The following is a 26,760-nucleotide window of genomic DNA, read 5'->3' on the forward strand; positions in this document are numbered from 1 at the left end:
TAGTATCTGTAATTGGGAATATTACGTAGAATGCCACTAAAATGCTACTGCTGTTAAATCTCTAAATTATTAGCTGCTGCATTGTTAGTAGAACATTATTGGAGTAGCTAAGGTTCACAGAGTCATTCTCTTTAAACATTTACTAATTCTGATTCTCCTCCCAAGAACTACTTTCCCAACATCAAAGTCTTTAAACATTTACTCATTTCAGACCTTTTGGTCTGAAACAGAGGGAATTTAACCAGTTCAAATACTCTCGTAACCATGTCTGAATAAATAACTATACATACATCAGTCCCATGTGAGACAAAATAGGAGGTACAGGTAAAAATATAGAAGAAATTCAGTCAGCGAATTAAATCTATTCAACATCAGCTCATGAAATTAGAATTCAGCTGATAAATAAAACAAGCTGAAGTATGGCCAGCAAGGAGAGTGGCTGAAGGCTGACAGTATATTAAAGAAGTTCTTCATTCAGAGTAAAAATGTGTTCTTACAAGAATACTGCTATTTACTGCATCCAGTGGTTGCTATTCTTATTACCCACCATAATTTTAACTGGCATATGTAGTATAGGCTGACAGACAAGTAGATGGAGTTAGGCTGCACGTAGATTAGGTGGTTTCGTTTTGTAAGAGTTGGCTTTTAGTGCTTGTTCTGATGCCCTGTGTGATACAGGAAATTATTCTGAGATGTTTTCCCAGCTTGAACCATTTTATAATTGCCTCTTGCATGTAAAATGAGTACAGCATAGCAATGAGGAAAAGATGCTGGGAACTGCTCCCACCAAAATAACTAAAAATATACTGATATTTGGCAAATATGGATGGCAGCCAGGACTTACCACACTAGAAACCAAAATGAAGAGTCTGCTTTGCTGAAAAACTGAAGACAGACTTCAAGGTGACAAATGAACACAACTAAGAAGAGTGCTAAAGGGAGCGTCCACATCAACAGCAATGTTTGATTCACAGCTCCACACAGACACACAGTGAGAGATTCCCTGATAGAAGTTTTTGCATTATCAGAATACTTGTATTTGAATCAGCTGTCAGGTGCATTGGCTGCAGGGCTCCTTTGCACAGTGATGCTTCAAAAGGGTTTATTTTTTTGCAGCACTAAGGACCATCAGGGCTGTTACTGGAAGTGACCTTTTAAAAGAGGCGGCCTTTGAACAAAGCAGCAGCACATAGGCTGCATCTGAAGTACTGTAATGTTTTAATCGTACCAGAGACGGTGATAGAAAAGGGGTGAAAAAAGCAACAGATCTCAAGCTTCAAAACCTGAAGCTGGACAAACAAGTCACATCAAATACTCAGCATTAAATAATCAGCAGCATGCAAAAAAAATAAGGTATCTACAGACAGTAACATAACCTGTTAGAGCTACCCTTCACGCAATACATCAGATCAACAGTAAAAAGGCACCCTTCATTGTTTTTAGAGTTCAGCACCTAGGGATACAACTACTAGCAAGCTCCTGTTCCTTAACACAGCTGAGACAAAGAAAGAACATTACAGAAGCTACATCCTGCAAATAGTATCTTCATTATGAAAATAATTTTGACATTTAGTGCATGCAAATAAATCCAACATAAAGCTTAGCCCTTATATAATGGTATATACTAAAGTTGTCTCAATTTTAGCATCTTCTGTTCTATGGAGACTGTATGAAAGTTTTCAAATTTCCATTGCATCTCCAAAACTGGAAGACTTTTTCGTGCGAGTTCATTTAAAATTTGCAGCTAACTCTTCACCAGCATTCCCCCTTGCTACTGACATGACTTTCATATTAGGTTCAGGCAAACAGATTGTCTTACGTTGGAGAAAAACAACTTTAAAAAAAAAAAAAAAAAAGCATCAGGAATCCATGAGTAGAGAACATACGCCATGATGATTATTATTCTTGTTTTTTGAATACTTGGGAGTTTTACAGCATTTTGTATGTTCTAAGAAAGTTCTAGCTAACCCACAAATTCCCATTTTGGTGAAAGCTGCCTTGCATAGTAAGGCACTTACATGGTGAGGCAGTGCCTTGCACTGCAGTTTATGAAAGACAAAACATTAAGAAGGAAGAAACCCTTCACAGTCATGTTCTATTTGAGTGACATTTTGGTTAAAAACAACTTCCCCAAAATGAACTTCTCTGCTGTCAGAGGCTCAAGGACTACACCGTCCTGCACGGGAGCACATGCCTCTTTGCCAAGCCCTGCTTTCTTCCTTTCTGTTCTCTTTCGGTGGAAGACCAAGCTCACTTGATTCAGGCAGGGTCTACACTGAGCTCAAAGCACAACCTTGCTTCCAGGTAAAATATAAAATATGGCTTCTCGTCCATTTTTCAAGCAGCATGTTGCAGCCCAAAGAGGCTGCGGAGTCTCCTGTTCTGGAGATATTCGGAACCTGCCTGAATGCCTTCCTGTGCACCTCCGTCAGGGGACCGGCTTTAGCAGGGGGCTGGACTCCATGATCTCCAGAGGTCCCTCCCAACCCCTACGACTCGGTGATTCACGTGAACCTCGTAACGGTCAAAGCATTATCATCTCTCAGAAGAGCAAAGCCACGGTTCTGACACGAGGATCACACACTAAAGCGAAAGAGCGCAGGGCCGGCGCTCAGCCCTACCCCCATCCCAGACTTTGCCTGCACGGCAGCGCCCGCAAACCCCTTACAGCCCGCGGGAAAGGCGGCACGACCACGTGACCCTTCGGCGCTGCCGTGACGTCAATGGAGCTCGTGCCGCGCGCGCGTGCCGGGCCGGCGGCTTCGCCATGTGCGCCGCAGCGTGGGGATCCCGCGTCACGGCGGGGGGCGACGAGGACTACGACAGCGACGATGAGGACTGCTGGGATATCGGCGTGGCGTGCCGGGGGCCGCAGGTCGGGCGGAGCCAGGCTGCCGGCTGCAGCTGAGGGAGTGTGGGAGGCCTCTGCAGGGCTGCGGCTGCGATTGTTTTGTGTCGGGGCGGTGGTGGAATACCCGTAGTCTAGGGGTAAACACAGCGCAGCTTGGGAGGATCGTCTAATTGCATAAAATATTTTTTTTACTTACTAGTTGCAGGCTCCAGTCGTTCTTTCAGCACGAGAATAAAGTTCAGAGAGAGCCAAGGGTTGGAAAGCGGCTTTATGTTTTAAGTCTCTGAACGTGTTTCTTGCTAATATGGAGATGTAAAGGGTTATTGTGTCTGATAAACGTGGGGTTCTTGGTGGCGTGAAATAAAGGGAGGCCGGCGTGGCTTTTTCTCCTGGCTGGAGTTGGCTGTGCGCTGGAAATTAGCGGCCATCTGCAAACGGTTGTCCTCAGGTTGGCTTTGGCCTTGACTTTTAAAGCAAGGTTCCTATCCAAAAACATGTGGGAGGTGGAAGTTGTTGGCTAAGTGGACCGTACATAAGTCTGAATTATCTTATTGCCTGGTTCTTATCATCAGTTTGATAGACATTAATTGCTTGCTAATTATTGCTTTATACAAGTTATGGGAGAGGTAGATTACAATATGCTGTATAATTCTGAGTTGTCGTAATACAGCTTCAAAATTTTCCCAGAAATGTATCTTCTATTTGCAAAGAAACTACTGAGTTATCCTTAATTTATTGGTGTATTAATTGTGCATAATCTGGATAATGCTTGCAGCAATCTGCATCTGCAGCTTTTATCTGGAACAAACATGTGGAGTGTATGTGAAAGGAGCATGAATCAGGCAACGGTCAATTCATAAACTGGACCTTTGGTCAAATCATTTTTTGGATGAGTCATTTATTTTTTACTCAAGTCGTTTATGCCACAGCAATGCGAATTCCTCAGCCACCACAGCAGTAAGGGGGAGGAGGAGCAGTAACTTTTCCAGCAGCAGATTCAGTGCTGGGTTAAGTCTGTGCATGATCACTGTGCTGCACTGCCTCAAATTGCCACTTCTATGTCTGATTGTAGTGGATTTGGTTTTTTTTTAATGCTGTGCTTTACCGTATGTGAAACGTGCAAAAAAAAAAAGGTAAAGAAACACATTGTAGTGTTGTTTTAGGATGAAAACGAGTCCTCATTAAAATGACATACCTTTAAGAAGAACTTAGAGCCCTATAGGAGGATATCGCATCCATTGAGAAGGAATTTAGTTACATTTTCAGAGAATGGAACCTTTCTGAAAAATGTAATCCTAAAACTTTTTTTTTTAAATTAGAGCAAGTCTACAGAAGTGGAAGAAGGAGAGTCTTATTATGCTTTTTTTCTCCCCTGCTCAAACCTCCTTTCTCTGTGCTGTCTTACAGTGATCATTAATACTTTTATAGTTTAATCAAGCTGTTGATTTTACCTTGAAACAGTTACCATATTTTGACTTAATTTTTCTTTGTCTGTTTAGCAGCTGGATCCGATGTTGCCAGCAGACAAGAAGGATGCGTTTCAGAAAGCTCTGACAAGTGGTGATGTGTCGCTTATTGAAGAGCTCTTAAACTCAGGTGATGAAAGTCAAATAAGAAGCTGAACATATTTAATTGAACTCGGAAGGAATTCTAAAGCTTTGAAGTTTCTTGCTTCAAAGTAATGTCTGGGATGAATGTAGAAATATGTGAATGTTTCCAGTATAGAATGTTGAGTGAAATTACTTTTTTCAGAGTCTCAGAGTGATATATTTCAGGAAGTTCCTTCTAATTCATATTTATTTGGTCAGTACTGAAAACTGAGAAAGCTATTGTGCACGCACAGTGAAATAAGGTATTTCTTCATTTTCAAATATATCTTTTACTGAAAATACCCCTTACAAACACCAAAATTGAGGTAATTTAAATTGATAGTGAGAATTCAGTGTGTGTTCTTAATTTATTGTAGATAGTTACTTTGAGTGTTGCAGAGGGGGACATTGGAAGCTTTTTTTTTTTTTTTTTAAAATGCTCCTTCAGTTTGGGAATTCCGTGTCTTTTTTACTCACAGCATTGTTAAATTTCTGGTATCTGCCATGTGTAATGTCTTGGCAACATCAGCTGGTCAAAGTGTTTGTGATTCCTGAGCATTTGTGTGGCATTTGTCTCTGAAATGTTATTTGTTTCAAAACTAAAACCTTTTTTCCCTGATCTGTTACCTTGTATTTCTCTGTAATGTTTCTGCTATTTAGTGTTAAGAGAATCGGATCACTAATTGAAGCATCCAAGGCAATCAGAAGCTGCGTAGCTGAGTTGACCTGCCTAGTGATAGTTATCAGGAAGTTCTGCTTCAACAAGCAAGCAGAATATAGTAGCCTAGAGTTTGTTCTCTGAGAAAATGTCGTATGCTTGGAAGAAAGTAGGTTTTTAGTTAGCACTGGGTTTTTCTGAGTTTTAAAGCAATGACATGACTTGCCCTTTTAGAAGATTGTTTCTATCACAGTGGGGAATAATTTTCTTATAGATCAGTATTAAGTCAAAGCTAATAATAATGAGTGAAATATGTCTTCAGTCTTGCACTGAAAAAACTGTTCTTATTTGGAATTTTTAGTGATATCTGTGTATTAGATTGTTAAACTGTTTTTTTACATTTGGCCATTTTTAACTGCCTGTACTTCAGAGAAACAGTAATAGCTCAGATCAAACCATTGTGTTGATGCCTGCCACCTAATGAGCCATCTGCTTTGGAAGATGATGATAGTTCTCTATGAGAATGTAAGGTCAAGACAAAGATTCCTGTAGTCTGGTATCCTGTCCCCTGAAATGCACAATGGAATGTCACAAGAGAATCTGTACATTTTCTAAGATGATTAACAGTAATTTTTGACACGTCCAGTATGGTCTCTTCAGAGCCGTAGAACATAATGCCTTTCTTACAGCGAGGTGTTTCTGAAGAAAGGTAGCATTGTCCTTCACACGATTGGTGCTTAGTCAGATGAAATCTTTGTTGCTAAAGTTGTCTTTAGATTATGTTCAGTAAAGCTTGTAGGAGTGTTGCTACCCATGCTCTAACTCCAGGTTTGTGTTGGAAGGGGATTTCCTAGCAACAGTTATGGATGTTCTTTCAGGCAGAACAAGAACATGTTGTCTTTTGGCTTGCATAATGGTAGCTTTAAGAATCGATAGTGCTGAGGGAGTTTCGTAGAGATGGACAAGTGCCAACCTACAGGTGCTGGGACTGTGATGCTGCAGCAATCTTGCCTGTCATTTTCACTTAATTTTTTTTCTAGGCTTCGCTGTTGCCTTATAGGACTTCTTAAGAACCCTTTTAAATACCAGATGAACACTGCTTGCTTCCAGAACAGCTCATGTAATGAAAGCCTGAGTAGTAACTACTGGAAGACGTTTCTAGTTTGGTCAACAACTATAGCCATGCAGTCAAGAAGCAACATTAGTGTCTTGGTACTTTTAGTTGTCTTTTCTGTTTCTTCCAATGAGGATAACTATTTGCATTGTGACTTCCATGGTACGTGATGCTTCAGGGCACTCACTAGAAAGACTGCAGGAGACTGTGCATGCTAAACAAGTTGTAGCACAGCTTTGATGTCTCATTGCAAGTAAGATGATTCCTAGACTTGGGAAAAGCATGTGGCAGATACTGTCTGCTATACATGTAAAGAAAACAATGAGGAAAACACCATCTCAGGTGTTTTAGCAAGCCTCTATATGCATGACAAGTAAATATTTTGTCACTATTATTTAAATACATATTAAAATAAAAAATTCTGGATGAGAGTTGCAGTTACTTGGACTACTTTTCCTTTAAAGAGGGAAAGTGACTTCTTAACGCTGGGAGTGCCAGCTTTCCAGTATTCCTTTCCTACTAGTGTTACTTCAGTGGACTGTTGGATATCAAACTTCCTACATTTTTTTGAGTAATTTGTCTAAAGGATATGACTTACTGGCTCTCCCTGTAGAACTTTGCTGTGGTCCACAATGAAATGTTTTGTATAATGCATACAAACTGCAATACTGTAGCGGTTGAAGATTGTAGTTTGTATGTATGTGTTAGTAAAAAGATCTGATCGTAGGTTGTGTGGCTAGCAGGTGTCAAAATGGTTTAATACCTGGCTTTCATTGAATGTTTCCTCTTTATTGATTCCTTATACAACTCCTCATCTTAAACAGTTAAAGAATCAGTCCCAGAGCAGTGACTTTTTACTACATCAACTTTAATGACTTCATGATGTCTGCACTGAGCACATCTTTGAGAAACTACCAAGGCAGGGAAAGGAAATACACATCCTGCATGAAGACATATGCACGTAGCTCAACTGCCAGAAACTTTTTTTCCTACAAATGTCTATTGTAAAAAAGTAGTTTTAATTGTTCATAATTACGTTTGACTAACATGGAATCAGCCAATGGAAATGAAGTGCTATGGAGGAAATAATATTCGAGGAATTATTGAAGGAGTGATTCATCTTACTGCAAAAATCTACAGGGGCTTTTATTTTAAGGTTGTTAGATAAGTTGCTGGGTCTGGTACTTAGTGCTTGGTGAATTTGGGAGGGTAGTTTGGCAAGCTTAGTTTTCGCCACAGGGGAAGCTATGGCCATTAAACAGATTAACAGGCAGAACTTGTGATTTTGACTGAATCTTGTGTTATCATCTATTTCTTTCTATTAAGCTAATATTTTGTTAGTACGGAATGCAAAACTGGTATTTGCTGTTTAGCTGCATCGGGAAGCAGAGAGTAAAAGGAGCTATGAAGTAGGAAAACCTTAGTCAGTATGGTCCTAATAGTATGACAAGCAAGTTGCTTCTACTGCAACCCATTTGGCTTGGTAAGGATGAAAATATGGGGGGGTTGACTGAGGGAAAGCTGTAGCACCGAAGTGGAAAAAAAAAAAAGCAGATTGTGTAATTCTCTGAAATTATTTTTGCACCTAAATTTATCACTTTTGTGTTTGTTTGTTTAATGTAGTTTTCCTATTGTGCTTAACTGCTTGGATAGAGAGCTAGGCTTCCTTGGGGTCAGCTCTGAAAGTTGTTTTCTGATATTCCTCATAAAAATGTATGTATAAAATGAAAATATACCGGATAAGTCCTCTCACTAGGTCTATTGTGCAAAAGGAGTGTGACCTTTGTAACAAGACATACTTGAACAAGAATTACAAAATGCATCTTTATTTTGGTGTAATTTTAAAATTTTAGTATCTTAATTTTGACAGGTATAAACATAGAATCTAGCATTCAGTTTGGATGGACTCCCCTGATGCATGCTGCCAGTGTGGCTGATTATAGAGTAGTACATCTTCTTCTGGACAGAGGTGCTAATGCGAGTTTTGAAATAGGTAAGATGTAAATGAAATATAGTGTCCAGTACCTCTCAGTAACAGAGGTTACTTGTCCTATCCTTATTCTCTTTGTGTATATGTAGGAAAAGAAATCAAAGTTCACAGTGGAACTGGGACATAGTCTAGATTTCCTAATTTTGAACTAAAAGTAGTAGTTTTTAATTTAAAAATGTGTTCTTGGATCTCGTCTGGATTCAGTTAATGGAGCTTTTTGTTCCCTCTTTCTCTCTTTTTCTGTCTCCTTTCTACCTCCCAGTCTCCAAGAACTTCTTCAAAAATGGAGTTTGGAAATACTTGTTCAAGAATTCTCACATGAAGTTTTAGTTAAAATGTCCTTTGCTTGATCCTACTATGAAGAACGTACCTGCAGAAAACAGCTAGAATCCCAAATTTTGATTGGTACCCACTGTTTTTGAATACATCATGATGACGTTATCCCTTCTAAATCTAACAGAAGTACTCTTTTTACTCAAAAATTTAATGATTCCTCTGTTCAGCTTTCCAGCTGGATGTGTGCTATGGATTCATCTTTAAGGCCCCATATGTTTGTCTTCTCATTGCAGTTGTACCAGCCACTCAACGTTGGCCTTTCAAACATGCCAGCTGACCTTCCCATATGATTGCACTGTGTCTTGTTTCAGACCAAAGTAATAAATACATCGTGGATTTTAGGTTAATAGGGATTTTTTTAATTTTTTTTTTTTAATGACTACACCCTAACAGTCACAGGAGCAGGTCAAATGTGAGTTTTGCAAGGTGATGATGAATGGTTATTCTCCTCTGGGCAGTAACTGAAGAAATAATGTGCCTACAGCAGTAGCTGTCTAATAATAGGAAACAATTGTGGACTTCTCTAAAATTGGAGCACAAGTTTTGTATTAAGTGAAAACTATTCTTCAGTGTGTTGCTGGATCAGGTTTATCTGCAAGAGTTCACTGGAACTTCTAGGTAATACCAGTTCCTCTGTCAATTTCTACAGCTTATTAATAACTCTTTCCTAATTCAACTGTAGTATTTTCCTTCTGTTTTGTTGTGTTGGAAGATCAAGAAAAAAACTTCACAATACAGAAGATAGTGACAAAAGGCACAACATAATGAAGTACATAAAACAGCAATCTTATATCCCAGTAGCTTGCCAGTGTTTGTAATAGAAGTAGTAAACTGCAGTGCAGATGGTACGAATCTGGTTTTGAAAATTTTCTTGAACTTCTTAAGAGCTGATCAGAGTATGAACTCACTGCACCAAAAGCAGTCGTGCCTTCTAACTGTCCTTGTCGCCAGCGGTAGAGAGGGCATCCATGTGGCTGCATACAACTCATACCTGTTTGGTGTTTATGGCTGTGGAAAGCTATATATTGGGCAGAAGCTGCTATGGGCAGCAGTTTTGGCCGACCAGTTAACCAGCATACGTGGCATTTTTTTTCAGCGTGTAACCAGCTGCATTTACCCTAAGTGGCACCTTGCTGGGATCAAGTTTCTTAGCTGGTTTCCCTCCTAGTCTGTGTAGGGAAACAGTAGCTAGGGCATGCAGGCAATAGAATACTGTGTAGCCAGGAGCAGTCTTGCCAGTCATCAATTCATATCAGGCCAAATGTGTTTGATAAAGCTATGCCATCCTGATGTACTAAATGTCACCAGTCCTGGTTGTTCCGTATCAGCAGTGCTTCTGTACTAATAGTCCTATAATCTTATAATCTTAATAGTAGCTATACTGTTAATCACCTCACGTCATATTACAGTTATTCTTTGTAAGCTGGTTACTTAATTTTTCCCTAATAGTAGAATGAATTGGTAGGCATGAAGAACAAGGAACTCGATGTAGCGTTCACTGCATGATGAGATCAGAATGCAGCGGCTTTGAGGTGTAAATTCACTGTCTCTTCAGGATTTTTCAGCTAATCGTACAGACTAATATTTTTGCAGTTTCTTACCATTTTTTTTCCTGCGCAAAAGAGAAACCTATGTGTTCTAAGGTGTTTCTTCTTTTTTGCTCATGTTTGAGCTATAGTTTGGCTCACAGGAATCAACTTCCCACTCTATATCACTGTCTGAACTACTGAATACAAATACAACTACAATTTCTTCTTAAATGTATTTCCCAGATTAATAGTGTTTGTTGCTGTCTTTTGTTCAAAGTCCAGCCAGCTTTCAGTTCATGTTACTGTTGATAACCGGTTAAACATTTTGAGCAAGAATCTGTCAGTGTATCAAATAATTTACTGAAATGTTTATTATTTGTTTAGGGTTTGAGTAACTCCACGGACCTTGAATTTTTCATTTAATATGCTGAAGTTTTCATTTATATGTGGTACAATTTCTGCATGAGGTAGTTGAAAGTTACAAGATGGTGTATAAAAACCCAGGTGAATTTGAACACAAGGTCTTAGGTTGGAGTAGTGAGGGACAAGAGATTGTGAGAAGTAAAAGTAGAGCAGATTGGGGTGAAGTGCATAACAAACTTCTCAAATATAATAAAATCTGATCTCAATTGACAAAGATATTAGTGCATACACAGTCTTAAAATTTTGCAGGACAGTTAGAAAATACATTGGAACGCTTCAGGGTATGGTCAGAAGTATGTACAGTTAACATTATACTTGTTAAACTGTTAAAGGCGTGTTTGAACTTGTATGAGGGTTTGTGCAATGAGCAGAATGGGCAGTTGTTCAAACAACAGTCTCCTAATGGACTCTAGAGCCAAACTGCTCACTGTCCTTGAGCTACGATACTTACCACATATCTGCAAGGAGGCTGTAGGAAAGGTGATCTCTGTTCTCTGGACAAACAGCGGTGGTGTGCCACTTCATGAGCGAAGTGTTCCTGTGACACCCTATTGGCTTCAGAACTGGATTAAATACACTGGTCCTTCCTGTTTAATCTCATGTATTATATAGATGTGAATTTAAAGAACACCTAATAAAACATTCCTACTTTTGCCATCTTCCTCCTGCCACTACTGCATAATAGTGGCCTAGGTTCTTAAACTGATTTACTTAAGCCGTTTAATAAAGCCCCTGTTGCTTCAGCTGCCCTTTCTGTGGGCCTCTGTTCTCCCTAAAATTTATGTTTCTACATGTTGAAAATATTTTGTGCTTTTTTTTTTAATACTTCCTGTAAGTTGTTTCTGCTCTTGACTGTGTTTTGGGAAGAGGTGGGGAGGAACGGGGAATAGTGAAGCTACTGGTATAGATCAACATTTGAGAAACAAGAATCTAAAGTTAAGCTCCTTCAGGTTTTTTTTTTGGGGGGGTAAGAAAGCAGCATCCTCACCTTCAGTAGGGATGGAAGCTCTGCTACATTCATTCACTCTAGTCTTTCTGAGTATCTTCTCTTTCTAGATGCCTTTATCTAACATGATAATTCTAGGGACTTCTGCTGGAAGAAAAACAAGTTTCTTATCTTTTCTTAAAATATCTTAGTTTATCAGAACCTGATTAGCTGCTCTAGCGAATGTTAAGACTTCTAAAGGAACTTTTGGATTTGTATGGTATTTAAATCTATGTATGCAATTTTCTAACTGTAAGTTTCAAAACAGATAAGTACACGGTGCTGATGGCAGCATGTGCTGCTCATGCTTCAGAGGAAAAGATCTTGAAGACGGTAGAACTACTTCTGTCAAGGAATGTTGACCCTAACCTTACTTGCAGGTACAAAAAAAGTCTGTGAATATAGTGTAAAATTTAATATTATTGTAGAGATTTTTAGACATACTTGTTCTGACTTAAGGTTAAGTCTACTTCATTAGCTTTTTGTTACCTTCTACTGTGTGTATATAGAAAGATAAGTGTGCAAGTGTTTTTTCTCTTATATGGTAGTTTATCTGAGTAAGTATGTGTATGATCAATCATATTTCATATTCTATATAAGGATGTGTGTTACATCAGTTACTTTGCTTTTTAATTTCATGCTCTGTTTTTGAGGGCTTTTTTGTGGATGTACTAGCTGTATTCTTTTCATGAACAAGATTCCTATGGCAAAAGTAAACATCTTTGTAGACAGAATACCTTTATTCCAGTGCAAGGATGCTTTATTTTATTTTTTTTAAATGACAGCTTGTTTCTTGAATTACCATGTCATGTCTCAGCAGTCTGAAGCAGTACATTGTGAGTTGTCTGTAGTTGCATAGTCTGATGCTGTGTTTTATTTTACTTCGTAAAGAAAGAAATTATGGACTGACTCGTGATTAAACTCTCATCCCTCTGCTGGAAAAAAGTTTTTGTTTGGGGTCACATTGTAATTACTTCGTTTTCAGTTAGCTGAAATTCACTTCTTATACCATAGCTCTTTCACCTCTTTACTGTGGTACTTAAGATATGTGGACTGTGTAGCAAAACAACAAAAAAAAAAACAGCATTGGAGGCCTGTTGGCTCTTATTAGTGGAACTCATTTACTATGTTGGGCCCCAAACCTCACCGTAATCATAGTATTAATACACAGGGAATAAAAAACCTTGTTGTGCTGAAGTGTCACTGATCTATGGTAACAAAATTAAATGCCCCATTCATTCCTTGTAGGCTAAGAATTCTTTTCTTAAAGAATTCTTACAAGAACTTTCAATTCAAGAATTGAAAGTTACAAACTCTGAAATAGCTACCTCTTGTTGCTCCCAGATAACTGTATATCAGTATAAACGCCCTGCTTGAAAGAATTGAAAGTCTTTGCACTACAAAACTTGGCTCTGGGTGTTTGAAAACACAAGCCAGAGTGAAAAAACTGCAAGTTTACACTTAAAAGGCCTTCAGCTAAACTTTGAAGAAAGAAGATTGGCTTCTGACACAAGAGATGGGAATTTTAAGGGCATGACCTTCTTTATAAGCTGAATGTGTTATGCATACTTGGCCATATTTATTTACTATCTATCTTTGTTCTCTAAGGCCTTGTACTACCATGAGTTATAGTTGCATATACCAGATACTGTGTCCAGTTGTGGTATTTATTGCACTTGCAATAGTAGTCTTTCTCAAATGGAAAGATAAATGACAATCCAAAATGTACCATTTGAATTAAACAAAAGTAGAAGTTAAATTACAACATCAGGATTTTTCAAAAAATCTACAGGCTGCCTTTTTTGTCTTTCTAATGTTTGACCTCTGTGTATATTACGCTATTGTTAAAATTGCTTGGACAACTGCTGCTGCTTTGTGTGAACTTCTTTCAATGTATTCTGAAACAGTGGGGAGAAACCCATCAAACCCTGTCTCTGAAGATCAGGAGCCAAAAGAGATCCTTTTTTATATTGAGTCCCACTTCACCTATTCCATTAGAGGAAACAAAATGTTCCCTAAAAGGGACCACATCCAAAGCGTCTGTGAGTTGAGATTATTGTGGTAATCCTTTCTGTATGATCAGTTTACCACATTAACTAAATAACATGAACTTTAGTTCTTATTTTGATACTTAAAAGCAGGCATGATTTTAGGAATCTACTCTTACATCCACCAGCGAGTGAAATGGTGTGTGAGGATGCAGCTGACTTTTTAACTTTATTGGAAGATTGGAAGAGTTTGGTATTTTTTCTTTCCCTGTTCCTTTCTCTATTGATCTGGCAGCGGTGCTGGTATGGAAGCCCTTTTGATTTCACATCCTCTGAAGCTGACAGATGGAAATTTACAGGCTTGTGTTGGTTGTTTTTTTTTTTTTTTAATTGAATTCATGAAATGTGCGGTGGTAGGAGTGGTGGGTAATGAAAAATAAACTGATATTTGAAATGTCATCTAAGAAAGAAGATGAGTGTAGGAGTCTGTAGGTAAATGGTTTATTTGCAATAGAATAGACTATTGAGGAGAATGTATTAAGTAGACTAACTTCTTATATTTCTGCTGAATCAAAAATGAGGAATAAAGAAGTTTTGTAGAGAAGGTAGTGTAAGAAAGTGTAAGTGCATACTGAAGAGTTTTGAAAGACAAGAAGCAAGGTAATGGATAGGTGGGATGGGAAGGCATTTTGAGGCCTGCTCTGTGTAGTCTTTGTGGAGTTACTGTGCTCAGTGCTTCATTTAAATGAATGCTAGCTTGAAAAATTTGATCTGCTTATCTTGTGAATTTTAGCTCCCTCTTGCTTCAGAATGTAAATTACATACTTCAGCTTTTTGTAAATCCTGGAAATACTTAAGCAGACTCGTTATTTATTTGGTTTTGTTTGCTTGTTTTTTAAACTTCTTTTAACCTGCAGTGCTTTCTTAAAGAGACACTGATTTTATTAATATTAACCTGTGACTCCATTTTAGACAGAAGGAAAGTGTATGATGAACTGACAGCTAAGTTAACAGAACTGTTGCTGAGCTTGTATTTCGTAGGTTGTTTAGTAAACTTCGGATCTTAATGATGACATCTTACAAGTTCTTATTTATGTAAAGTGCAGTAAAAGAAACCTAATGGTTTTGCAGTTAAGGAAAATGTGAAATGTGTGGTCTTGGTCAATGACCAAGATGTAGTATTTCGAGGTGGCAGGGAGAAGTGAAAAAAAGTAAAAGTATTACAAAACTAAACTTTTCTTCTAGATTGAGACTGAAGCATACTGTTATGTGTAGGAGCGCATACACTTTAAAATATAATTGTTGTTCAAATCTCTTATTAAGTTGCCTACATATCTTCACTTCTGCTTTGAAGTGAATGCCTACTGCATTGAATAGTTTTGAGGATCATCAAAAAACACAATGGAAGTTTCACAGTGGAAGTTTTTGCCTGCTTTGGTCTCTTGGCAAGGTGGTAGCGTATAAAATTTTTGTCTCAGTATTGCCGAGTTCACAAGGTGGGTCATCCAGGTTGCACAGTCAGAGTAAAGCAATTGTGTAACACCTCAATTTTAGCAAGATATTTATTTCTGCTGATAAGATAGTAAGACTGTACTGCCACATAATAATTTCAAAGACCTTGACATTATCATGGTATGATAATTAACTACACCAAATGACTAATAGTATATTTTAGTAAAGGAAAATAGCTTGGGGAAAATTAATGCATTAAGGTATGTTTTATGGCCAGGGACAAGAAAATCAGGGCATTTAATACCGATTGAGTAAATATCTTTGATCTACTATGAAGGGAAAACTACCTTGTGATATTAGATGATGTTATACGTCATTACTTTGAAAGTTTTATTCTAGCACTGTAGACTCAGAAAGACGTATGTTGGTCAAGTATCAATACAGGGGAACTAAATATTTAAAAAAAAATAAATACAGAATTACATTTAGCAAAGTACTTTGTTCATATGGGCTATTTCCATTATTGCAGCTGGTAAGAGCCTACTGCGGAGGTGCCCCATTAGACCTGCTGTTCACAAACAGATAACAAGTGGTGGGAGGTGTGGAGGCTGGGAGCTGTCTTGGGCAGGGCGGCTACAAAATATTAAAGTTCTCTGTTCTTGCTGAAGTCAGGAGGGCGATCAGCAAAAAATGCTGCCTTGGACTTCCAGAGGGCAGACTTGGAACTGTTCAGGACACTGGTAAGGAGTGTCCCTTCGAAGTCAGTCCTGAAGGGTAAAGGGGTCTAGGAAGGCTCTTCAAGAAGGAAGTCTTAGGGGCACAGGAGCAGGCTGTTTCTCTGTGCTGCAAGATGAGCCGGTGGGAAAGGCCAGCTTGGATGAACAGGGAACTTTCTGTGAGGCTTCAGAAGAAAACAAAGAGTCTACCTCCTGTGGGAGAAGGGGAGGACAACTTGGGGAGTGTCTACCTCCCGTGGAAGAAGGGGAAGACAACTTGGGGAGAGTACAATGAAGTTGTTCGGATATGCAGGGAGAAAATTAGAAAGGCAAAACCCAAGCTTCAGCTCAACCTGGCCACTGTAGTGAAAGAGAACAAAAAACTTATTTATAAATATGTTAACTGTAAGAGGAGGACTAAAGAGAATCTCCATCCTTTACTAGATGCAGTGGGGAGCATGACCGCTGATATTCTCAATGCCTTCTTTACATCTGCCTTTAAAAGTCAGACCAGTTATGTTTGGAGTTCTCTACCCCTGACGTGGAAGTCTCGGATGGGAAGCAGAATAAATCCCCCATGATTCAGGTGGAAACAGAGCCCTACTATTCCATCTGGACTGCCACAAGTTCATGGGGCCGGATGGGAACCACCTGAAGGTGCTGAAGGAGCTGTCGGAGGTGATTGCCAAGCCACTTTCCACCATCTGACAGTGTTCCTGGTCAACTGGAGAGGTCCCAGAGGACTGAAGGCTTGCCAGTGTGACTCATCTACAAGAAGGGTCGTAAGGAGGATTCAGCAGCTGCAGGCCTGTCAGCCTGACCTTGGTGCCATGGAAGGTTATGGAACAGGTCACCTTAAGTGAGATAACATGGCATATACAGGACAACCAGGGGATCAGGCCCAGCCAGCACAAGTTCATGAGAGGCAGGTCCTGTCCTGCTTGACCAACCTGACCTCTTTCTATGGTTGAGTAACCCTCTTGGTGGATGAGGGAAAGGCTATTGATGTAGTCTGCCTAGACCTAAGGAAAACCTTTGACACGTAGCCCACTGTATTCTGGGGAAGCTGACAGCCAATGGCTTGGACAGATGTACTCCTTGCTGGGTAAAGAACTGGCTGGATGGCCAGGCTCAGGAAGTTGTGGTGAATGGACCTAAATCCAACTGGCAATTGGTCATGAGTGGTGTTCCCCAGGGGTCAGTATTGGGGCCTGTCCTTTTTAATTTCTTTATTGATGATCTGGATGAGGGCATTGAGTGCACCCTCAGTAAGTTTCCAGGTGACACCAAGATGGGAGAAAGTGTCAAACTGCCTGGGGGTAGAATGGCCCTTCAGAGGGATTGGGTCAGGCTGGATTGCTGGGCTGAGGCCAATGGGATGAAGTTCAACAAGACCAAGTGCTGCGTTCTGCACTTTGATCCCAACAACCCCAGGCAACACTACAGGCTTGGGGCAGAGTGGCTGGAAGACTGTGGAAGAAATGGACCTGGGGATCTTGGTTGACACTTGGCTGAACATGAGGCAGCAGTACGCCCAGGTGGGCAAGAAGGCCAATGACATCCTGATCTATATCAGAAATAGTGTTGCCAGCAGGAGCAGGGAAGTGATCATCCCCGTGTACGACTTGCTCCAATAGTTCCACGTGCTTCTTATGCCAGTACCCTGGAGCCAAATACAGTACTACAGGTGGGTTCTCAGGAGAGCAGAGGGGAAGAATCACTTCTCTTGACCCAATGTTCATGCTTCTTTTGATACAACTGGATTTCTGAGCTGCAGGCACATGCTGTTGGCTCGTGTTGAGCTTCTGTCATCAACCAGCACCCCAAGTCCTTATTTGCAGGGCAACTCTCAACCCATTCATCACCCATCTTCTCCTGATGTTTGGGATTACCCAGACCCATGTACAGGACTCTGCACTTGGTCTTGTTGAACTTAATGAGGTTTGCACAGGCACACTTCTCAAGCCTGTCAGGGTTTCTCTGGATGGCGTCTCTTCCTTTCAGCACCACCAATGGCACCACACAACTTAGTGTTGCCTGTGAAGTTGCTGAATGTACTCTATTCCATCGTCTGTGTCATTTACAAAGATGTTAAATAGTGCTGGTCCCAAAACGAACCCCTGAGGAATGCCACTCATCACTGTTCTCCACCTGGACATTGAGCTGTTGACCACAACTCTGAGTTTGACAATCCTGCTAATTCCTTCTCCATTGAGTGGTCTGTCTGTCAAATCCATGTCTCTCTAATTTAAACAACTTAGATTCTAGAGAATTTCGACAACTGGAACAGAATGCCCCATCCCTGGAGGTATTCAAGGCAACTTGACATAGTGAATTACAACCCTGCCCACGGCACGGGGATTGGAAGTGGATGATCGATAAGATCCCTTCCAACTCAAGCCATTCTGTGATTCTGTTGTCATGTGGGGCATGGTCAAATGATTTGCGTTTTCGTGTACGTCTAAAATTTTTGCAGTGGACTTTTAACTACACTTGTATCGTACCAAATGTTATCCTAACAGATGATAACAGATTTTGTGAGTGAGAAATAACGAAGGAGGATGAGCAAAGCTATAGTTCTAGCTATAGTCCGAAGGGAGGCAGAAAGCCAGCATTTTAAGAAATTTACTTGGGGTACAAATGTATCTCGGGGTCCCTCTAGTGGTCGGCATTGAAATTACTGGTAAGAAACCGTTCTGGAAAATGTTTCTTCTCTCAAATCGTGTTCTCATAGAATAAATTTTTTCATCAGATTTTTGTCTGCACTATACATTAAAATGAGAGCTATACATTAAAAATACATCACACTTTTTCAGGAAAAAGAAAAGCACAGCATTTTAAGATACAGTACATTGTTAATTGAACACTGTTAGTAAAATATTTTAGCTTATAACTATTTACTTCATAGAACCCAGAAACTCAGCTGCTTTCTCCTCCAATACTACATTTCAATTCTGCAGTCTTATTGCACCAAAGAGGAAGAGTCAGGCTACTCAAAAGGTATTTTCTGAACAGAAGCTTTTGAGCAATATGTATATACATATACATATATTTCTGAAAAACATCAGACCAGTTTGCTATGGCTTTATCTTACAAGCATCTAAGGAGCATAATAAATTGTTGTCATTGCAGTTTGGGGATATATTAAAAAAATAGAATAATGGGAAAGGTGGTGTCTGTAAGTACTACTTCAGCAACTGCAAGTAATAATTTTGTATATATAAGAGAGCAAATGTTGACATACCTGTGGGAACAGAAAATGAAAATAAGGTCAAGGACATAAGTATTTTGATGTGCATTTACTTTTAGTATTTGAAAACATTTTTAGTATGGCATTTCTATGTAGTTCTCTGATGACTTCTTTTATGTTTTAATGTTTTTATCAGAGAGAGTTTTGGAAGCGTGCATATAGTTGTTCATCTTAACTGAACATTTAACTAGAAGAATATTATGATTTTTGACTTGTTCTCCACAAGACTACGTTATTTCTTTTCAGAACTTTCAGTTAAACTATGTATACAATTTGTCACTTAAGCTGTGTTCTTTAAGATTTTTGATGCTAGAAGTCATGCTTTGCCACTTTTATTTTCTCTGAATTGAATTTAAAAATGGGTGATTTGCTGATATTCTCTGCTTTATTAAGATGGAAACTGTGATCTGTGACTGTGCTCTTTCCCTTACTAAGCTTCTCCATGTGTTCTCATTGAGAGTCTGCCATTGAGTCTGTGGTACCAGTCAAAAACAGATTTCACGTATTTCAGAACCAAATCAGAAAGCTTTTCATAGCTGAGAAGTGTTAAGAATATTTGTTTTAATGCGCTATTTAAATTTAAATTTTTAACTTTTTCTTCTAGAAAAACAAACTATAAGTTTATATTCTAAACTCTTGGAATGTTTCCTCTGAGTTTCCTTGCAGAGGACAATAATTGACTCTTGGTTTCTTTTCAGTTAGAAAACAAATAGCAACTCTTAAAATGTTTAAGAAATGCCAACTGACATAAATGAGTTACTAAATCTCATGTCTGTTAAATTGAACTTTGTGGTAAAGTGTAAATGTTGTGTCACGGACTTTCATTCTCTGCTGTATGGCTCTACAGAAGAGAGAGTCTTTGCAGAATTGAGGTACCCTATCTGATCGTACAGCTGGATGTTAACATCTTGACATGCTTGTCACTGTTCCTTTCAGGAAGCAAATGACTCCACTGATATATGCAGCTAGAAAAGGCTATCCTTGTGTTGTTCGTCTTCTTGTTGCTCATGGATCACACATAAATGCTCAAGATGAAAGTGGATATTCAGTAAGTGATTTACTTCTGTATATTTCAACTAATAATTTAAAAGTTAAAAAAAAAACACACAACAAAAAGCAGGAGCCCATAAGCTTATTTTCTGAGTATACCTTCCTTAAGCAAATGCTCAAGCTTATTTGCTGTACCTCTACCCTGAGATTGTTTTGTGCTGCATGTCTTTGTCTGCCATGTAAGAAGTTATAAATGCTGTGTTATTGATTGAACCTCTGGTTGTTTGTTTTTTTTTGCTCTGCATACAAACTTGATAAAACAAAGTTGCTTTTCATGCAGGCATTAATATGGGCAGCACACCATGGACATAAAAATGTAGTTTTTACATTGCTTGAGCTTGGAGCAGACAAAAATCTACAGGCTAAGGATAAGAAAACAGCAGCAGAGATAGCAAAAATCAATGAACAGTTAGAGGTACTTAATTTCATTTCTCTTTGAAATACAAATTCTTTGTTTCTTTTTTCCTTTGTTTGGGGTGTTTGTTTTGTTTTTTTTTGAGATTGCCTTGAGAATCTGTTGTATTGTGTTGTTTTCTGTGGAAGTGTTACTTTAATAACTACATTATAGGAGCTAGTTGAACACATTTGCCAACTTTTCACAAAGTTTTAAATGCTTTTAATTTTCCTTTTTTTGTGCTTTGTTGTCATTTCTTTGGCCTATTTCTTTTTAGAATCTTTGACTTCAGATTTAAAATATTAGTTAATTGAGTTAATTGAATTAGTAATGTCAGTAATGATGACATGAGAAGTAGTAAAATCATGTCCGTTTTTTTTTCCTGGCTGCCGAACTGCGTGAGACAAGGCAGATATCAAACTAATTTGCAGTGTATAGTTTCTGGTTGAAGCTGAAAGTGAAAAGGCTAAAGCTAAAGGGGAGAGAGGGATTCAGTAGTATGTACTGGCCATCTTCCAAATCTGTTCTCAGATTCTTTGGACAGAAGGCAGTCTAAAACAGTGTGAATTGGTCATCAGATCATTGAAAAAGCAGTCACTAATTACCAGTGTGAAGAATGCTGCTGAAGACAATATATACACTCGTAAAGTCTTTCTATTGCTCTTCCTAGATGATACATAGTGGATCAATCAAGTCAGATTTCTGTGTGTTTTGCTCTGAGTTGCTCTTACTAACTAACAACTTCTTATTGTTTTTTCCAGTGTTCCTTTAAAAATGTGTAATTCACTTCAGTGACTTTTTTACTTTCTTTCCTCTTTTTTTTTTTCCCTCCTGTCAGACTGCAGGGCTAGGCAGGAGCAAAAATGGTAACTATGCGCAGAGTTGCCAGTGTAGGCTAGCAAGATCGGTGTAAGAGGCTCAGCAGTCTGTCAACTCAGCTTACTGAAAGGGGCTACAAATGCTTTCTGCCTGTGATAAATGACTTGTTCAGCAGGCTGTGGCCACATAGTCTTACAACGTAACTGTCTGATGTAGAGGGAATACAGGCTTCTTGCACTTGAGAGGTGGGTTTTGCTTCTTGACCTGTGAAGTATTAGCTTTCACACAGTTACCACAAAGTCTTGCAGATGTTACTCTGATATTTAATGGTCGTGAGCGTCTTCCAGCTTGGAAGTCTGCTCTTCAGCCTGTTGACAGCCCCTCTGGGTTGTCATATAGGCTTTGGAAACAGAAACTGTGTAAGGGAGTGGAACATTTTTTTTTTCCTTTCATATTGTACTGGGTTTGGCTGGGGTGGAAGTTTTCTTCCTAGCAGATCATATGGTGCTGGTTTGGATTTGTGACCAAACCGGTGTTGATAACACAATAGTGTTTTAACTATTGCTGAGTGTTTATGCAGCATCAAGGCCTTCGCTGTTTGTCATTCTGCCCCTGCCAGCTAGCAGGCTGGGGTAGGCAAGGCTCTGAGAGGGGGCACAGCTGAGACAGTGACCAAAGGGTTATTCCATGTTGTTGTATAACAGCATGCTCAGCAATAAAAGCATGGGAGGAGTAGGGGGATTTTTGTTAAGTACCTGTTTCTTGGAGACTGGCTGGGCATCAGTTTACAACTGGGAGATGGTGAGTTTGCCTTTGCATTGCTTTTTTGTTAGGGAATTCATCTCTAATTAAAATTCTGTTGTCTTGACCAACAGTTTTTTTCTCACATTTATTCTTCCACTTCTCCCCTATCCCATTTTAGGGAATAGACAAGCAATTAAGTGGGGACTTATGTGCTAGCCACACTGTCAATCCACACTGTGTGTGTATACACAAAAAAACTGGCTGATCACCTGAATTTCAGAAAAGTAGTCTCACCATTCCCTACCTTTTTTTGGGATTCTACTTGCTTTGCTAGATTTTCTAGTAACTAGCAAGGGCAGTTCAGCTTGTGGAATCCATCACTGATGCGTGGTGATATCTGGCAGAAGACTTGCTTGTTTAGTCAGCTGAAAGAATCCTTGTCTGACAGATACAATCAACTTAAATTGTCAGATGTGAACTGCTAAATGTTGGGTCCATATATGCATTGGAAATTGAGATATTAAAATAGTCTTATACATTAAGCTTTTCAGAGAACTTACTCCTTAGAGTGTGTAGTACTCTTGTATACAAACAACAAAAAAAATTGTTGGTGTATTGCTGCTTCTGAAGTAATAGTTGCTAACTCTTTTAAGACTACATTGCATATAAACTATTGCTTTGCATTGGTTCATCGTGCTTGAATTCATTTAATTCAGAAATGCTTTTGATAATAAACTCTGAGGGCTTAGTCTTAACTCCTTACTATAGTTGAATTAGAGAAGTGGCAGACGTTTCATATTCCCCCGATGTACTAATTTATAATAGAACTCTTTGTAGTCTAACTTCTGTGTATTTCTTTATGCATGTTAACTAACACATTTTGGCTTTTTCAGATTTATGGTTTACTCTCTTTGACTGTAAATCACTCGCAAGGGAAATACTGTGAGACAACAAAGCAAGAGACTGTGTACAAATTTCTGACAGCTGCCTCTGACCACAGTGTTAGGTAAATAAATTTACAGTGTAATTTTGGTTTATAAGCATTCATGACAGATTGTATTTGTTCATAGTAAGTTTTACTAGAATGCATTGTGAATCATTTGAAGCCCTACCAAGAGCCCACAGTAAGTAAATTGATACTCATTTTTCAAGACTGCAGAGTTCCTTTGCATTGTAGGCTATGAGCATGCTCTAGGTCTTCCTTTCCTCACACTTGACGTAAAGTATAGTAAAGGCAGGGTCCAATGGCACTTACATTTGTTTCAGTGCTATTAAATTTGTATGCTCCTCTGTTGGATACTCCTTGTTGTGTGGTTATCTTCATTTGATATCAGGTACTTTTACTAAATGCCTGTTCTCATCTTCATGCCACCAAGAAGAGCTACGCCCCATTTTTCCATGTGCTTTCGGGTACTTGGGTTGCCGTGAGGAGAGCCATACATCTGAGAAACCTCAAGTAGAGTATGAACAGCATTTAAGCTCCAGAACTTCTTTTATAAGCATACCTCTGACTCTGAAGCATGCAGATGTCCTTTGGCTGAACTCAGTACCTGCTTTGAAGATGTCCAATATTGTTTTGTCATGGAACATACAGCTAAGAAGTCCTCAGCAAACCATGCTTTTTCTTCCTTGAGCCGTATAGCCTTGAGAAGACAATCTCCAGTGCCCGTAGTTTCTGTGCAGTGTGTTCTGGTTGGTCAGATTAATATCGTGTCCCTGCTCAGCCAGGTCATGCGGAATTTGAAATACCACAATTGTGTATCATTAGGTTGGGGGTACTTCATTAATTAACGCTTCAGACTTCAGGTAGTCTCAGACAGAATTACTTCAGACAGAACCTCATCAGGTTCTGTTGCTAGAGGAATGTTTATGTCAATTAGATTTTTATCCTCTGGGGCTCTAACCATGGTCATCGTGGACGGAGTTCCTAAAACTGAGGGTTGAAGACTTTGCACAGTAAAGTCAATTATCTGTGTTGTTTTCTGTTCTTGCATATTATTAATGAAACAAGGAAATAATCCTACACAGCTGTTATCCAAATGAATTTTGTACTGTTGAAACCTGATGTTGGCTAGAGGGCATTCTAGTAGTGTCTCAGTCATCTTGATAAGCTTTGAAAACACAAACACATACACGCACGCTTGTTCTTTTTGTTTAATGGCAATCAAAAGGTACAGTATCCCCAAGTTGGAAAGGACCCATAAAATTCATTGAGTCCAACTTCACGCTCCACACAGGACCACCCAAAAATCAGATCAGATCTCTGAGAGCATTGTCCAGATGCTTCTTGAACTGTGGCAGCTCTGTGCCATGACCACTTCCCTGGGGACCCTGTTCCAGTGGCTGACCACCTTCTTAGTGAAGAACCTTCTCTTGATATCCTACGTGAACCTCCCCTGTCACAGTTTCATGCCATTCTCTCGGGCCCTGACACCCTCACCAGAAAGAGATCAGCACCTGCCCCTCCACTTCTCTTTGTGAGGGAGCTGTTGGCTGTGATAAGATCTTCTCAAGTCAGCATAGCTCCTTGAGTTGGATGCCTCCTTCCTGTCTTTGGCTCTTGTAGTTTTCATCACAAGCGTTGCCAGTTGTCTTCTCAGTTTCCATTTCCTCTCTCATCTGCTCCTTTCTAATGCATCATCTAGTACTGGGTGTCAGAATGATGCCCCACCGTGAACAATAAATAAGTATAAACTGTCACAAATGATTGTGTCATCCTTCTGTGGGCATTAGTGAGGGTAGCTTCATTCACTGACTTCTGCTTTTGCTAATGAAACAACTGTCCTGGCTCCAGATGCCTGGACTGTAAAAGGAGGAAAATATCTGTCAGGAATTTGCTTTCTTCAACTCCTAGACTAGTCGTCTTATTCACAAGCTTTCAAGTAAACATATGGACAGATACTGAATAGCTCTCTCTTTGATTCTTGGAAAAAAAATGTCCTTTCCTTGCACCAGAGATATTGACTTACCAAAGGACTCCCAAAAGTTTTGTAAACTGTATGCTTTGCATGCTTAAGTTAAAAGATTTGATTGCTGTAGGTCATTCACATTCATACATACTGTCCCTTTCCCCAGTTTGAGGGCATCAGTTGTACATTGTATGAATGTGTTTATGGATTGCTTACTTCAGAGGCTGGCTGTTGCTCTTTGTGTGTTGAGGGGAAGAGGATGACATGATTCTGCACAACTTCATGGTGGAGACAGTAGTTTTAAACTCTTACGTTTGTCTGCTGAAACATGCCTTATGCTCAAGGATTTATTGACTTGCTATGAAGTGGAAGTTGCATAAACTACTCCTTTGGTGATTTAGAATGGCTATACCTTGTGAAGGGTTAAATGTACTGAAATAGCAGAAATCCTTGGAATTTTCAAGATTCTCAGTGTGCAAACCTGAAATGTTTTCTTATGCATTCAGAACTGTTTTCAGAGACTTTTTTTCTGTTGTTTTTTTTTTGTTTGTTTTCTGCCAATTTGAGCAGTAGAAACTTAATTTAGTCTTTGATAGGAAATGAAGGCAAACCTTGATTTTGGGGCCTACAACAAGAGGGCAAACTATTTCTTAATTCAGTTTTGGCAAAGGTTTGTCACAGCAGTTGCAGTAGTTCTTTTTGCACTTCATGTGATTTGTTTTTTTCTTTTGTTCATTACAGTTGTTCATCTGACTGTTTGGACGTTTTTTTTCCTTTTATTTTTAACTTTTAGTAGGTTGAAGAATAGAGACTGATGTTTTTACCTGATGTTAAGCTCTGAACTTAAAATGAGTTTTACTGTTTCTTTGGTCTACCTTCTGAACAGTAGTCTTCTGACAGTGAATTTCCTACCAAACTTATTTTCACTGTCTTCAAAATAGACATTCCTGTTTTCTTGATAACCTTTTTTGGTTTAAGTGGAACTGGTAGAGTAACAGCTGTGGCTGAATCCAGTTTATATGATCATTAGCTGATAAGAATGCACAGTTTATCTTCCTTAACACCACTTGCAAATTTTTCAGGCTTTTGTGAATAACTTTAAGGTCCTCATGTTGCTCAAATGTTGGAACATTTTGCTACTTAGTGATTTTCATTTGTAACAGTAGTTCTTTTTATGGTCAATTCTAGTCATTAGACCAAAAATGTAATTAAAACATTTTTATAGGTTACGCTATACTCCATGATGCTTACAAGAGACTACTGTCAGTAAATAGGTAGAGCTTTAGATCTGTCAGTGTCAGTCTGGGATTTCTTTCATAGCATTTTGTTCTGGATGTATTTTTGTTTTGGTTTTAATTTCCACCATTTTCATCTTGAGCTTTTATTGAATGTATTTACAGTTCCTGTTCAACTTTTGATGCCATGGATGTGTTTTTACATGGTATTGGTCTAGAACATATAATAGGATTATTGAAGGTAAGATATGACCCATCTGCTATCTTTAATTTCATGAAAGCAAATGTACCCTAAACAACAAAATAAATTCCATATTAATTTAAGTAAACGTGTTAAGTGAAATTTCACCTTTGAAGTGTAAAGGTCCACTGCAGTGGACTGGATTGCTTAATTTTGATCTTGTGCATTAGTCACAGCGTGTGATATTTCTGAACTGGAGGACACTCGTTTTTCTCTGATTAATGTATGATGTAGTTGTTTTTGTTTGTGAAAACTGAAGTAAAGTGTAAGTGGAAAAAAAATTAAGTGAAAACACTGTTTTCTTTTGAAACTATTTTTGATGACAGAAAATACTTTGATTTATGTAGGAAAGAGATGTATATTTATGGCAGCTTCTGACCATGCAAAAAGAAGAGATGATGCAGGTTAGTTTATGACTTCAGAAATTGTTTTCTTCTTTTTCATAAGTGGTTTTAATATCTTCTCTTTATAAATATCTAACCTTTAT

General features: G+C 38.8%; 1 protein-coding gene across 7 annotated transcripts in view; it reads left to right on the top strand.

The window, feature by feature from the left end:
• Window positions 2,540-26,760, top strand: part of ASZ1 (ankyrin repeat, SAM and basic leucine zipper domain containing 1) — a 38,459-nt gene continuing 14,238 nt past the window's right edge. The window contains exons 1-9 of one of the 7 annotated variants that reach the window (XM_021384855.1): window positions 2,546-2,875; window positions 4,351-4,447; window positions 8,083-8,205; window positions 11,744-11,855; window positions 19,818-19,929; window positions 20,212-20,346; window positions 22,782-22,894; window positions 26,198-26,273; window positions 26,621-26,677. In XM_021384855.1, coding sequence (XP_021240530.1) covers window positions 2,768-2,875; window positions 4,351-4,447; window positions 8,083-8,205; window positions 11,744-11,855; window positions 19,818-19,929; window positions 20,212-20,346; window positions 22,782-22,894; window positions 26,198-26,273; window positions 26,621-26,677 — 933 coding nt within the window. In that variant the 5' untranslated portion in view covers window positions 2,546-2,767. Of the gene's footprint in view, window positions 2,876-3,055; window positions 3,300-3,860; window positions 3,985-4,350; window positions 4,448-7,388; window positions 7,696-8,082; window positions 8,206-11,743; window positions 11,856-19,817; window positions 19,930-20,211; window positions 20,347-22,781; window positions 22,895-26,197; window positions 26,274-26,620; window positions 26,678-26,760 lie in introns of those variants that run through there. The other 6 variants (XM_021384858.1, XM_021384856.1, XM_021384857.1 and 3 more) reach the window with 6 other exon arrangements.

Source organism: Numida meleagris, chromosome 1, assembly GCF_002078875.1.
Source record: "Numida meleagris isolate 19003 breed g44 Domestic line chromosome 1, NumMel1.0, whole genome shotgun sequence".
Taxonomy (NCBI): Eukaryota; Metazoa; Chordata; class Aves; order Galliformes; family Numididae; genus Numida; species Numida meleagris.